The following is a 15,403-nucleotide window of genomic DNA, read 5'->3' as shown; positions in this document are numbered from 1 at the left end:
GCATTGTTGCCATTTGCTGACAAATTTGGAGGCTGGATTTGCAGCACCGCTCTCCACACATCTCCACTGTCTGTTGTGCGTGCTCTCATTAGCATATGAAACAAAGTGCAGAACAAAGACGGGCACTGCAGTTCAACTTGCTGATTCTGGAAGGTTTTGACCCTGCGCCGCAGAGCTCAGTTCCTGACAATGCCGGGTTCAGGTCAGGAACCAGAACCGGTGCTGCAGCGCTCAGACAGCCCTGCCCCGCCGGGCAGCCGGAGCTGGCTCCCCTCGCATCACTGACCCAGGAAGGAGACACACAGCACTCCCATCCCCAGCCATTGTGGGCAAGGGTGTATGAATGATCTGCTGGAGAAAGCCTTTCAAAGGGCTGGCAGAGAAAGACAAAAGGATGTAAATAAGTGTGGCAAAGCACAGAAGCCCATCGAGCCCTTAACTGACACCATTGATGTGCTAATAGAGAACCATCTAGCATGAACTCTTTTTTATTATTATTTTCTTCAACCAGGTCTGCCTAGCTGAAAGGCGGTTCTTTATTCTGCTCATCAAATAGTCTTGCTTTTTGGTTTTTATAGGTGCTTAGATGTAAGCTGGGGGAAAACAAGTCCTAACCCGGTCTTCAGAGACATTAATCAGTAGAATAATCTATTCTGATCTATCAAAACCTAATTTTCATTCCCATCTAAACTTCTGGTACACTTAAATGCATTGCTATCAGATATGTGTTTTTTTTTTGCAGTACGCAATCACTGTGTAAAACAGAAAAGTATTTGATGATACCCTAAAATTGTCAATAGCTGTTGTGCTATGACTAAAATATTTCTAAAGCATTTTTTAAAATTAAATATATATGTAAGTACATCTGTGTTTGCCTGTGTTATCATTCATACGTTCATTATCTGTGTTTTGGAGAACTCAGTACCATTATTTAATCTCTTTTACTCTCGTGCAATATAGAAGTGCACTTTGAGATTTTATATGATTTATATGATATAGTAAATATATCATTTCTGCTTTTAGTTAAATACATTTTCAGTATCAGCCCAGATTACTTTTTGCTTATGTACAAGAAAGGTGTAACAAATTTAACGACTCTGTGGACTTTTTAATTATACAAGTATCACACCGTACATGGAGGGGCAAACATAACCACAGAAAAAAATAAAACCCTCTAATGTATGCATACTTTGCACCGGTTTATATTGCTGGCAGCCTCCACTGTCCCTTCTGCAGGAGATCAGACACTGAACAGCTGACTGCGGTCCTCAGGGCATTTTCTCTTTGTAATTGTTTTGAAATTTATCTGCGCGTCGGACAGAAGGACAAATATTCCCCAGAGGCCTTTTGTGTCAGTCGAAAGTCTAGACGGGGGCAACCTCATCTGGGAGTTGGAGCAATGACCTCTCAATCCACTAGCCGCTAAGCAATTTAGCCAGTTTAATGCCTGTTTAAGGCATCCTAGTGATAGGCTGTTACCACTCAGTGTGAAGTTTGTGTCCCTAATTGACTGGGCAGGAGCTTGAGGTTCATGCTCCGAATGTTTTTTATGGGCAGATACAATGGATACCCCCTTTACAGGATTACTAGGATGCAGAGAATGGTTCCAGCACAAAGTGAATCTGTTAAGTTACCACTAGAGGTACAGAAAGCATCTGAGCCGTGTTCATTACTAATTACTTATTGACTGGTCCTTTCAGGTCAATACATTTTCTTCAAAGCTTTAATGCCTTCTGCAGCCACGTAAGGGATGGCATTTTGAATGTCTTTCTGTAGGGTCAGTTTGTGATCAGTCATGTGGAAAATATGCCAATATTTTTTGCTGAGGTCATGGTAGAATTAAGCAGGGATTACCTGACAAGGTGAATAGAAGGTGGAGTAAATTGAAAGGATTTACTCATTTCTGTATACTATTACACCATTTGTATGTATCTGTTCAAAGGTTTTAGCTCATTACAGTTCATTAGATATATTTCTGAATCAAAAATAAGAAATAGGTGTCTGCTTATCCTTTGTTCTAACATGCACCAGTAAAGGTTATTTCATATATGTGCATGATGGCACAGAAACACATATATTTTCAAATTAAGAAATAGTCTTTATCTTTAAACTGTTCACATGCTAACTGTGACTTTTCACAAGAGCCCTTAGATAATTGGGGACAGATGCTTCCTCTGAGCCTTAAACTGAGATTTATGAATTATACTGGGTATTGTATCCTTAGAATGTATAATAATTTTGGCATTATAGGAGCATTCTTCATCTGTAGAACCATGACCGTAATCTTTATTAATAATTAGAAAATATTGTCAGTCGGAAGTTAATTAATTGAGTTTTTGTCTGTTTCTTAGTTTGTTTTAATCCGTGAAAGCTGGAGACAGGTACAAGATCTTTGTAAAACTGGTAAAGTGAACTGAACAAATAATTTTAAATGTTGTCCTTACACGTTCTGTAGAGGAACTGCAACGATTACAGCTGAGATCTGAATTATTGTTTTTAAAACATTTTAGAAATGGTGCCTGTCCTGGAATACAATGGACTTGTTTTCCAAGAGTCAGCACTACATAGCTTCTTTTATACTGTTGGAGGGGGAAACAAGCACTGTGGAATTAATTGATTTTGCCAACTACAGCGTGTCTGTTACTTGCCAAATTCTAAGTACTTCAGCTTGTTTTGTATTGTACTGTAAAATGCCTTAGACACATCTGCAGACTCACTCTGTCATCTCTCTCTTTGTTACCACAGAATTGCTTTCTGGTGGTGGGCAGGAAATTCAAGATTACAAGAGCAATCGGTAAACGGCTCTTTCTGGACTGGATGGTCAGGGTAGATACTGGGCTAAGAGAGGAGTGTGCTGTTATGAGCATTTATGTTAGTAACTTGAGCATGATACATTATATACCTGTCATTTTATACCTATGAACAGGATTTCTGTGGACCAGTAGCTTGCAAAACAATATAGATAATGTTTGTTGCCTACACTGGTGGGACCACTCGTCTCCTTGACTTGTTTTGTTCTATCATCAGTAACAACAACCTGCTGCATTTTAAATACCCACTCAAGTAGGACCATTAACAGTATTTTTGCCCTGGTAGGTAAGTCAAATTCTCTAAGGGGTTTGTAAATTAATTGAGGTACGGCTCTCAGGAAGGAATGCTATACTTTTTATACCTCAGAGGGTAGGCTTTTATGTTTAAAGTATTAGGTGTGTGTTTTCTTCCATGTGTAGTTAGAAATTAATTTGAACTTAATTTATCAAAAGAAAAAAATGCTGATGGTTTAAAATAATCCTACACATGAAAACAGCAGCTAGCCTTTTATATCCATTTGAACCACTGTGGGTCTAGAATGCAAACTGCAAATTAAATGGGCTGATTTTGTGTGGGTTATTAATATCATGATAATATGTAGTAGGCATTGTCTTTGTAATAGCATGGGGTAGCAGCAATGCTTAATGTTGCCTTAATTTTGGCTGTAGTAAGGTGTTTTGAATTTAACACCCTATTGTAGCCACGCGCATTGGAACCATTAATTACTGCGCTGTGCGGTATAAACCTCCTCTGTCTGAGTGAATTATTCATTTGCAAAATATGGGATGGGGGATGGCTGGGTGGGATTAGACACCTTTCTCCTTTGGAATTAGTTTACTTTTACATTTTCCGTGTAGTCCTTTGAGGCATCATTGGGGTATACATCCATGAGTTGTTCCAGTAGGCCACAAAATACTCAGATCTTTTGGAGTGCAAACTCTTCTTGAAGGAGACGTGCTATGGATTGCAGGGCGGAATATTGTTTGGAAGCTATTGAATTAATTTTCCATATTGTTGTTCTCCATATTTTTATTTTAGAGGAGCAAAACGAAAAGATTCAATAACGGTGCATAAGTGTGTGTTCATGGGCCCGTACGGATCTGTGGGTGCTGTTTGAGAGAATTCCTTTATACTTGTACCACTGTGTTGAAGAAATCAAATCATCCCGTCTGTAATGCCTCAAGTGCAGTTAAGTTGCCTGGATTTCTGCTGAGGTTATACTGTTAATGCAATATACCATGAAAGAATCTAATATCCAGCTCTAGGTGAAGATTGGGAGGGTGGAGGATTAGTGTCGGGGCGCTTTACAGAACAGAAACTTGATGGACAGGCTAGAGACAGATCTACAAAATCTCATTAAACTGCTGAATTGCTCATTACCAAGCCTGCCTCTCTTTAATAAAGTGCTCATTGACTTTGCCCAATCCTCATCCTTGCCAAAAAAAAAGAAAGAAGAAAAACAGGAGCTTTCAGATTGTTAAAAAAAGAAGCAGAGATAAAAAAGTGACCTTAAGAAGGGTGCGTAAAGCTTATGATGACAAGAAAGGAACAAAATCACTTCTTGTGAGCTGATCTCAGAGAGAGGCATACGTGTGAAGCTCTCTGTGCTGATCAGAAAAGTGTGTATGTGGGAAATAAAGATCTCAGCAGCAGGGCTCTGGGATAGGAGCTTGATCTCCTGTTAAGTCTTCCGGGGGAAAGGACTGAAATACTCAAGCAGGGGAATTTATCTTGTTTTCGTCTTGGCCATTTGTCTTTATTTCAATTTTTTCAAATAACATTTGTAATGAAAAGAAAATAATTCAGGCACTGCCCTTGAAATGGCCAACAACATTTTAATGTCTGGGATTATTGTCTCTCCATTAATTCTGTGGTGTGACTGTAGTCAATAGTCAGCCACAGAACCTCAGTATAAAATGTCTGATTGCAGCTCAATCCAACTGGATAAATCTGTTGATTAACCGAGAGGTTCTTTTATTGAAACACAGACCTGGAAATGACTGAGTTATATATGAACTGTAAGTATAATCATTTTAGGGAATGCCTCATCATCTGAGTAGTGACATCTTGACACCTGCAGCTATTCACACACAGGAGCCTGGCTCTTCTGTTCCGCAATTGGTGTTCTGTGTCAGAAGTGGGATGGGCTTCTTGTTTCACGCTCAGTTTCTGTCCATTGTATTAGTCTGTAATGTGAATCCCATTAATGGGTTAACTGTGGAGTGCTGTGGTTGGGTCAGAAATGCAATGGATGGAAGAAATGCAGTTTAGTGTTAATGTGTTGGGGAGACCTCAGATCAGAGAGGACTGGATGGGATGTAGGTGGGTGTTCAGAGCCCAATGAAGGAGTTTTCACTGTTTGTAATGGTCATTATAGAAAATGGCACTGACATGCAAACTCATTTCTCAAGCCTTTTAGTAATTTGAAAATACTACTACTACTACTACTACTACTACTACTACTACTACTACTACTACTACTACTACTACTACAACTATTGTGTACTGTGTACAGTTCTGGGCACCTCACTTCAAGAAAAAAATCAGAGGAGAGCAACCAGACTTATTCCAGGTCTGAAGGGAATGTCCTACTGAGAGACTGAGGAACTGAAACTTTTCACCCTGGAACAGAGGAGACTACGTGGGGACTTGATCCAAGTCTTCAAAATCATGAAAGGCATCGACCACATCAAACCAGAGGAGCTTTTCCAGATCAGCGGGGACACACGCACCCGGGGACACAAATGGAAATTGGGTTTCAAGGCATTCAAGACAGAAAACAGGAGACACTTCTTCACACAGAGAGGCGTCACAATCTGGAACAAACTCCCCAGCAATGTGGCTGAAGCTGAAAGTTGGGAACATTTAAAAATAGACTGGATAGGATGCTTGGATCACTTAGTTATTAATGGACACCAAGCGAGCACGATGTGTTGAATGGCCTCCTCTCTTGTGTAAACTTTCTTATGTTATAATAATAATAATAATTATAATAATAATAATAATAATAATAATCATAATAAAAGTGTAAGGACGCACAGAATTGTACTAATTCAGCAAACATCAGATCTTGAATTTTGTGAGTTTTTGAACACAAGGTCCACATCCCTTGAATTTTCCCTTTCGCCCTTGAGTCAGGTGTTACTGGTATCTTTGTTTCAGGAGTGCAGACAACCCCAACAGACGTATGTAGTAGAAGGTACAAAGTGTTAATTTTGGCCTAGACTTGCTTGATTAAGGGAACGATGACCTGGCCATGAGGATGAGGCCATCAACCCCGCCCCACTAGATGGAATGAGCCCAGGATCTGCTTGAAAGGCAGTGTGTGGGCTGGTGAGGGGATGCAAAGCAATGAATGCTGGGAAAGTGTGTTTGTTGCTGGATACTTATGCCTGGGAAGGCAGAAATCTGGCGTGAGATTGGGGTTGTCCTATTCCTGAACTTCAGTTTTAAACTCCATTTAAAAGAAAACAGCACTCGGTCTGGAGAGCAAAACCTTTTCAAGTTAATGCAAAGTTTGAAGATGAAGGACCTTTGCTGTTTTCACGTCAGTGGCAGCTGTGAGGCAGCGATGTGCCAAGTGACGGGGTGTTGATGCATGGACAGGAGAAGCTGACTGGCAGGACCGAGGAGAGTTGGGGAGAAGTGAAGAAACACACTGAGGTCACAGTCAGAAACCTTGCATTCAACTGGAAAAATGATGAACTGTTAGGTCTGCAGCAGTTAGTAGATTTTACTGTTCGATGTGTTGATTCAAGTTGTCAACTATTCTGAACTACATATTGTTTCATCTAGCTTAATATCATTATAATTCCATATGTGTTTTCACAATTTTATGCTATGTGATCCATTTACTTGACATTCAACTTAAGGTATTAATTTTTAGAAATGTTTAGGTTAAAGTATTTGAGAAATTGTATAAATGTTTGCAATTTTTTATTGTTTTATATTAAAATATAGTGTTGTGCATTTTTATAATTCTGTTACTGTATATAACATGAATAAAATAAATACACAAATAAAAATATACTGTATTACCACTGTTTATGTTCCCTATATTCACTCAAGGTCTAAAAATATATACACTGAAATAAATGAGTTGCACATGTCTGTTAGCTTCTTAAAATATTGAAATTGATGATTTGTTTTGCTTGTTTCCATGCACTGTTAAAAGAACACATGTTAATTGTTAATCAAAGGTCTATTCATGCAATATCACAGAGCAGTACAAATAAATAAATATTTAACAAATAAAATAACTTTCAGAAACAGATCTTTAATTCTTGAATCATCACACTGCAACTTCCTTTTAGGACAAAGGATCAAATGCATATATATGCATTATAATCTATCTATCTATCTATCTATCTATCTATCTATCTATCTATCTATATATATATATATATATATATATATATATATATATATATATATATATATATATGTAATCTCTCATAGATTCATTAATGAAAATACAAATCAAATGTAGACATGCCTATTGCATTCTGTACTGCCTGCCTAAGAAGCACAGTGGAAGAAGGCCGAGCAATAAATAGGTCTGGTGACCCTGCCTCTTTTTACAAGCTAATATATCCGCATATTAAGCAAGACTTAAAGTGGATTACCCTACTTCTAGTAAAATAGCCTGCATCAATTATAAAGTAAAATAAGATTTGCTTTAGGGAGGATAATATATATGATGCTGAAAGGCTTTAAAATGTGATTTTACACAGAAATGCATTTGTACTTGAAGCAGTATTGGAAAATAAACTATATTTTAAGTAGCATGAAAGACTTGTTCTTTCAGAGTGGATCTATTGGGAAATGTGTGGTTCTTCTTGTCTTAATTCTAGAGAGCAGAGATCCTGGCCTATGTGTTCTGCTAATAAACAGTCAAAGGCACAGTGGTGTAGTGTCACTGTAGAGAAGACCGCCTCCTTGTCAATCCATAACATTAGTTGAGATTAGATGAAGGAAAATGAGAGCTGATGGCATACGCACACATTTTTTATAACTGTAGAAACCATGATGAACAATAATAGAGATATAATTTCAAATAAAAAATAAAAAAATAAAAAATTTAAAATAATATATTTGTATATATATATATATATATATATATATATATATATATATATATATATATTATCCATAATAAAGTGTAACTACATTTTTATTTAGAGTTCCCCACATGTGCTCCCTTCTTTCAATCAAGTCTTGGATCTTAAGGTCCTAAATAGAGACAACTAGACTCCTAAAAAAGATTTCAACTAAAAAAGAATAAACCTACTCTTCAGCATGATTTTTTGATTTTTGCAGAGCTACAAGGACAGTTAGACAAGGAGGAATGAGTGTTGTTTCAAGAACCAACCGAAGCTGGAAGCTGATTAAAGTCTAAAATATTTACATTCTATTCTGTAAATTTTTCATTTCCAATCTAATCAAAAATAGACATTTTATTATAGCCATGTTGTTTACAAAGAGAGGACCCCATCAACTATCAAAGAGAGCTGTTCAGAAGCAATACAATCCTGGGAAGTTGGGATATACAGTATCCAGACTGTTATGAAATAAAATAACCTTAAATATACAATTTTTCAATTTATGTATGGTATGTCTACCGTCTGTCAGTAAAAACAATAGTTTATTAAATATTTTATCTGTAAAAGCTTTGAGTAAAATGGCAAAAAAGAACATTTGATATGGAAAATGTGTTGTTGACTTTAATGTTTTCTAAACTTCCCCTAATTACAGTTTCTTTTATTAATCTGTGAGTGATTAAAACCTCAAACCTGTCAGTATTTTTTCCTCATGAATTCTAAAATTATACATTGGGCTATAATTTATGTCAATTTGTTATTGTAATATAGGAGTTATTTTTATCTGTGCACATATATATTTTTTTGGATTGTTATAAGCTGCACAGACCTAGAATGGGATGTGTTTTGTTCCAGAAAGGTTCATGCTTGCACGATTAGGTCTTTGGAAGGTTATAGAAGATAGACTTCATGTAATTTTGTGCTTTTTTCCGTGATTCATTTCTTTATTTTCTCCTTGTTGTTCTTTTTTTTCCTCCAGCCCACACTGAAGTTATCCTACCTGTGTTTCCTAACACACTGCTGTCATAACTCATAACAAATCAAACCTTCTCTCCAAATGCACTCATAGGGGAAGAAAGCAAAATTTAAGGGTAATTTCAGATTGTGAAAGAAGAGGAGCGGCATGACTGTTCATTTGCACCAATCATGCCTCCCTTTCATCTCCCCTGATTAGGCCTAGTGTGGTTTCATCAAACTGTTCAATCACCAAGCTGTCACTCTGGCCGTCTGTTGATTGAAAACAATCAGGGCTCTGATGGCACAATTATTCTGACCCTTTAACTAGACGCTGCTGTGATAATGAAAGGTTGATTATGATAGTTTGTGCCTCCTTCAGTTTGCAGAGAAGGTTAATTTGGGCATCAGACGGATGTTTAATGGGCGCTAGCTGGCAATGCTGAGGTAAATGAGAACGTGCGGTCTCTGATATTGCACGGATATAGTTTAGCTGTCAATCATTGTCATTTAGAGTTTGAGGCTCACACTCTGGAAATCACATTTTCTTTTTTCTTTGGGATTTAATTTATTCTCTGCCCTGAGGAAGTTCTTTTATGCTATGTGACCTTCACAGCCAACTAACAAAGTAGCATTCTCAGCCTTTTTTCCCCTTAATCACACTGTATTCCGAAAGTGGATTTTTTTTCCTTTTTTTTGGAAGAGGGAGTGGGGGTTGGGGTGAATACAAAGCCAGCTGAAATAATGTGCTACAGGGTCTTTATCTCTCATTGCAGGTTTCTGAGAATCACACGTGATGTAATTATTCTGAAAGCTTGCACTGATGCGATGGCTCATAGTATACATACACACACACAACTATATATATATATATATATATATAACTTTAACATACCATCAGTCTACTTTTTGCAAGTGAGGTTCTGCTAATTTTGAAGCATGGAGTTTAGTGTATTAAATAAAAAGCTCAAGAACAACAAAATGCTGTAATAACATTTAAGAAAGAAAGGGTAAAATAAACATTACATTCATATTGTTATATTGCAGCCACTGCTGTAAGATACACATAACTAAAACACAGATGGATCATACCATTAGAAAGATGTAAGAATCAATCAAAATGACCTATTACCAATGTATTTTAAGTCAATCAATATAAGTAAAAAGTTCAATACATGGACAGATCAGTAGTGGTGATTTTCAAATAGTGTTTTAACTGTAATTTGTTAATTTTATCAAACTCTATATTGCATTTTTTAAAATTGTTTATTGTACAGTTCTATAGTTAAAGCGTACTGTGTCCTACAAACACTTTGAGAGATAAAAAAAAAAAAATACTCCAGAGAGGGTGAAAAGATGGCTCCAGACTAGTTACTGGCCCTTTCAGTGTTTATTGATTTTGAACTCATACAATTAAAGCCGTTTGCTACTGCAGCTCAGTGAAGATAAACAAACACATTGACTAAAATATAGTAGTAATCATCTAAGAATTCAGATTGAATGGGTTGGATTACTGCTTTACCCCAGTCAAGTGGAACTTCATGGTAACAGTCTTGGACTTTATACGCACCTCAAACAGGAGAAATTAAGACATGGATCAGGCTTCAACCTGAGCCTAGTAATATATAAATGAGTTGTGTTTAGGAGGAGATGGTCAATTCCCATATCAATGGTCAAATTAAAACACAATGATAGATACTATAATTACCTTGTCTAACCAACTATGAGGGACTCATAGAAAGTCTATGGATTTTTCGAGTGCCAGTTATTATAATTTTTAATGAGAATGACCTGGGAACACCAGCAAAGTCAATCACATTGTGGCCTAATGTTCAACTCAAGATATTGTATTACATTGATTTTCAATGTATGTTTTAAATGACAAGTGTTATAATTCAACTCCTGAAAACCACCTCTGTTATCTTTTCTTGTCAAAGGTGATATTTTAACACTGTATGCAATATGTTTATATGAAGGGCACTATGGGAATGTTATCACTTATTATACATTACTTTTTACAACATGTTTAAAAATAATAAGAACTCTTCAGTGTATCACAGTACAGAAGAAGCTGGCACTGGTACTGGTATATGCCTTCCATTGGGAGACTGAGAATATTCTGCCTATGATTTTATATGTGGAATAAAAAGTCTTAAATCAAGATAGAATGATGAGATTTCCTATTTCAGAATTCTCAATATCCATTGCTATCTGTTTTATCAGTCTTTTTTAAATGCAGACATCTAGACTTCAAATACACCACCATATAACTATCCACCTGTCCCTTCATTCTGTATTAAACACAGGCCTCACAATATGACACCCTGCCGGACTGAGTAATCTTCAAGTCGTTTTTTAAGTTCACACCATCTCAGCCTTGCATTGGAGCTGATTGTTTTAAAAGCCACTTTGTTTCCCTGATAATAGTATAATTTATTTTCAGCTATGTTAGCACAGATTTATCAGTCTTCTGTACAAGTGTTTCCTCCAGCTAAACAACCTGAAATAGCTCTCAAGTCCAATTAATTTCCCTTTGTTCCACTCTCCTTTGTCACTTTAACTCATTCCATTGAAAGTTCCATTCGGATTTGGCTCAAGGAGAATCAATAGAAATCTTAGGCTGGCAGGTGCTAGGAGTTCATTCACTGTCACCCAGGACTTCTCACAAACCCGAAACGAAGAATTTCTCCTTAATTGACAATGCGACCATGGATGCTGATCATTTTTAATCCCATTTCCAATCAGATGTGAAGTTTCGGCATATTATTATTTTGATTAGACTGCATCTACATAGATAGATAGATAGAAGAGTGAAAAAACAATGCAATGGAACTCATTGAATAATCGTACATGAAAATTGTAATTTTTCTCTCGTACATAGTTGTCGCTGGCTGAGGTAAGACTGGATATTCGACACCCATCACTAAATCATAGTACATGCTGAAACGTATGCTATATAACCTTTTCAAGCTAATACAGCTTAATATTAATTGGAAATTGAATTGCTAATTATAGAGGGTACACTACTAGTAAAAATCCTGCTTATAATAGTAGTAACAATGGTATACAGTCTTGCTAATCACTTGTTAGGGCCTAATACCAGAGCAACCAAATATGCTTTAAAAATATTTTAACATTATTAAAGAAATATCACTGGCAAATATTCAGTTGCATATTAATAAACAGATTCTTGTTCTGTTCTCTTGCTTTAAATGTATCTGTTTTGTTCTGTTAAGTTTTCTTCTGCCGTTTATACTGTGCCACTGCTCAGAATATTAACTTTCCCGGTTTCCCCGATGTTTTGGTTTACAGCTGGCTGTAAGATGGTTGGAGCATGACTGCCGCTACCAGTACATGGAGGAGCTCCTACAGTACGTGCGTTTTGGCCTTATGGATGTCAATGCCCTCCACACCGTCGCCAAGTCCCACCCTCTGGTCCAAGCCAGTGAAACAGCCACTTCCCTTATTAATGAGGCCTTGGAGTACCACCGCAGCACCTATGCACAGCCAATCTGGCAGACTTTGAGAACCAAACCCCGCTTCCAGTCCGAGACACTTTACATCATCGGGGGGAAGAAGAGAGAGGTCTGCAAAGTGAAAGAACTGAGGTTCTTCAATCCTGTGGACCAGGAGCACGTTCACATCGCAGGTGTGTCCAACTGGAGCGAGCTGGCCCCCATGCCGGTGGGGAGGAGCCACCACTGTGTGGCGGTCATGGGGGACTTCCTGTTTGTGGCAGGGGGAGAGGTGGAGCATGCCACGGGGCGCACCTGTGCCGTGAGGACAGCCTGTCGGTATGACCCACGGAGCAACAAGTGGGCAGAGATCGCTCCCATGAAGAACTGCCGGGAGCACTTTGTCCTGGGGGCACTGGATCAATATCTCTATGCAGTAGGAGGCAGGAACGAGTTAAGACAAGTGTTGCCCACGGTGGAAAGGTATTGTCCTAAAAGGAACAAATGGACCTTTGTGCAGTCCTTTGACAGATCATTATCGTGTCATGCAGGATGCATAGCAGATGGATTACTTTGGATATCAGGTAAAAGCATGCACAGCTTTGTGGGATTCTGCAAGTGTTAACAAGATTAGCATTTGCCTCTGCTTTCTAATTAGTCATCTTTTTTTCCATTTGCCAAATACATATTGCAAAGCTGGCATTCCTACACATGTTTTCACTTTAAAATGTCAACCCAATATCAGTGCACTCTTCTAAGTTAATTATTGCTGAAGTGAAAGAGGACAGTGAAGTTTGAATTTAGAAATATTGCAAATAGCTAAACAGGCAGACAGAATACTTTGAGTTCTCTCTTCCCACTGGTGTTGAAATGTGATTTAATTACTTTAACTAAGAAACTAATTTAGTATCAAATTAAACCATGTTGTTCTTGACAGAGAAAGTATTCAAAACAATGTAATCAAGTAATCCTAAATAAATATCTGCCTCTCCCAGCTGCACTGCAATACTGCAGACTTTAATTAATCTCCCAAATCAGTTTACTGTCCATGTATAAATATGTGCAGTGGACAAGTTAACTTACTTAGGTTTCTTCTATATGCATAATCACTGGCAATTCACATTCTGGGGTCAGCTGAAAAATTAAATACAGACTCACAATTACAGATTTAAACACAACTAATACATCTTAATTAACTTATTTTTCTTTCTCAATAACTTATTGGCTGTGTGTTTAGGGTCATTATTAGATAGTAAATCAATATATTACTTCATACCAGGAAAGCATTTCCATGTTTTTCTTTTCTTTTGAAAAAGATAATCTGGTTTTGATAGTTTTTCCTTTTTCACTCAGTGTTCCATTAGATTTCCAGGTAACCACAATAACTGTGACCACCAGGACGTATATAATGTAGCTTCTGAACTGTGTTCTGTCTGAAGAAGGTTATTCAAGAAATAAGCACAAAGGTTCACCAGGGGTTAGGGGGATAGAATCAACCGAAATTCAAGTCTGCAGGTGTTCTGTATCACCAAGGGAGAAGTCTTTCTTCAAGTTCATTTGATGACCCTTTAAGGTAGAGCTGGTGTTGGACAAGGGCATGTGAATTGTTTTGTCCCTGCGCACAGATGTGTTCTGCCTCTGCCCTGAGTATGTTTTAGTGCAGTGTTGTGCAATGGTAAATTAACAGTGTGATTAGTGTGTCTGGACCTCAGTCTCTGCAAAGCTTGGTATAGGAAATAATATTAGATTGCTGTTTTTCAGAGAGTGTGAGCAGTCACCACAAACTGAACAGTTATCAAAATAAAAAAGCTACAGTTCAGATTGAAAGAAGGCAAAAATAAGCCAAGGAAAATGGAGTGATTTGATTCCAAACAGCTCTTTGTTTGACAGCAATATACATTTTCCTTTTCCCCCTTTTTTAATTACAGGGTTATGTCATTGCAGGATAACATAATTTGAAATCCCAGTGCAATTCAATGGAGCAGTTTGCTTCTCCCCATAGAATTAAATGAAGCAGTAAGATACACCTGTCACATAATTAAAATCAATTAGTATAATATAACAAATGATGCATGGTAGTACTAAAGATGTGCTATATTTGTCGGCTTGTTTTGTACTAATTTAGTTTTTTTGCAGTGTGTGGGGAATTAAGCGCAGGGAGTTGAGTGGTGCAGTGAGGTCAAGAGCCATCTTTCACCCCTGCAGGTCCAGTGCAATAAAACAGCTGCTTTCAACATAAACTCACATAGATATTTCTGCATTAAAGAAAAGAAAGACGAGCACAACTCTACTTGAAACAGTTAGGCAACCTAGGAGACTATACCCAGACAAGCATCTTGGACTGGTGGGGTTTGAGAGTCAGCAGCCTGTCACATTCATGCTTCCACCATGGAGGGCTTCAGGCTCCAAGGAATGTGGAGAAGGTCAAACTTCTAACTCTGAGCAGACTTGCTGCTTAATGTTTGCACAGAGCTCCTCGCTTTCTACTGTCACCTATTCAGTGTCAAACAGAAGAACAAAAAATATATACCACATAGTCAGCAATGAATGTTCGCACACTTCCAACAAAATATTCTCTCTCTCTATATATATATATATATATATATATATATATATATATATATATATATACAAATCAAAATAATGTGATTTTGAGTTAGTACATCTCTATTTGCATAGATACCTAAAAAATCTTTATTTGAAAAATGATGAGTCTTTAGCTTGTTTGCTTAGTGGCCTTTTATTTTAAACTTTAAAGACTTGATCTATATGTACCAATAATACATTTTTAATATATAGTTAGAAGCCCAAAGAGAATTACCCAAGAAATGCATGAATACAAATGTTCAATGTTTTCCTTGACTCTGTGTTATTGTAGGTTTTGTCCAAGGATTTATTCTGAATCTCTTCAATCGCAGAGCTCAGATTACATGCTGTTTGATTAGACAGATCGCCCAGATTGATTGCTACATTCTTGTAAATTGGTGCTGGTTGTACACCCTGCATTTTACCTGCAGCAGTCAATGCGAGCACTCTTGATTCTAGGACTCATGCAAAATGGTATGTTTATCGCTGGTTTGAAGG

General features: G+C 37.4%; 1 protein-coding gene across 1 annotated transcript in view; it reads left to right on the top strand.

Moving 5' to 3' along the window:
- Window positions 1–15,403, top strand: part of klhl32 (kelch-like family member 32) — a 51,078-nt gene that overhangs the window by 22,159 nt on the left and 13,516 nt on the right. Inside the window, exon 6 of the mRNA XM_066702649.1 lies at window positions 12,177–12,903. Within this exon, the coding sequence (XP_066558746.1) occupies window positions 12,177–12,903 (727 nt within the window). The remainder of the gene's footprint in view (window positions 1–12,176; window positions 12,904–15,403) is intronic.

This window comes from Amia ocellicauda, chromosome 1, assembly GCF_036373705.1.
Source record: "Amia ocellicauda isolate fAmiCal2 chromosome 1, fAmiCal2.hap1, whole genome shotgun sequence".
Taxonomy (NCBI): Eukaryota; Metazoa; Chordata; class Actinopteri; order Amiiformes; family Amiidae; genus Amia; species Amia ocellicauda.
The sequence above is the reverse complement of the archived record's forward strand: the minus strand, read 5'-3'. Positions and strand labels throughout refer to the sequence as shown.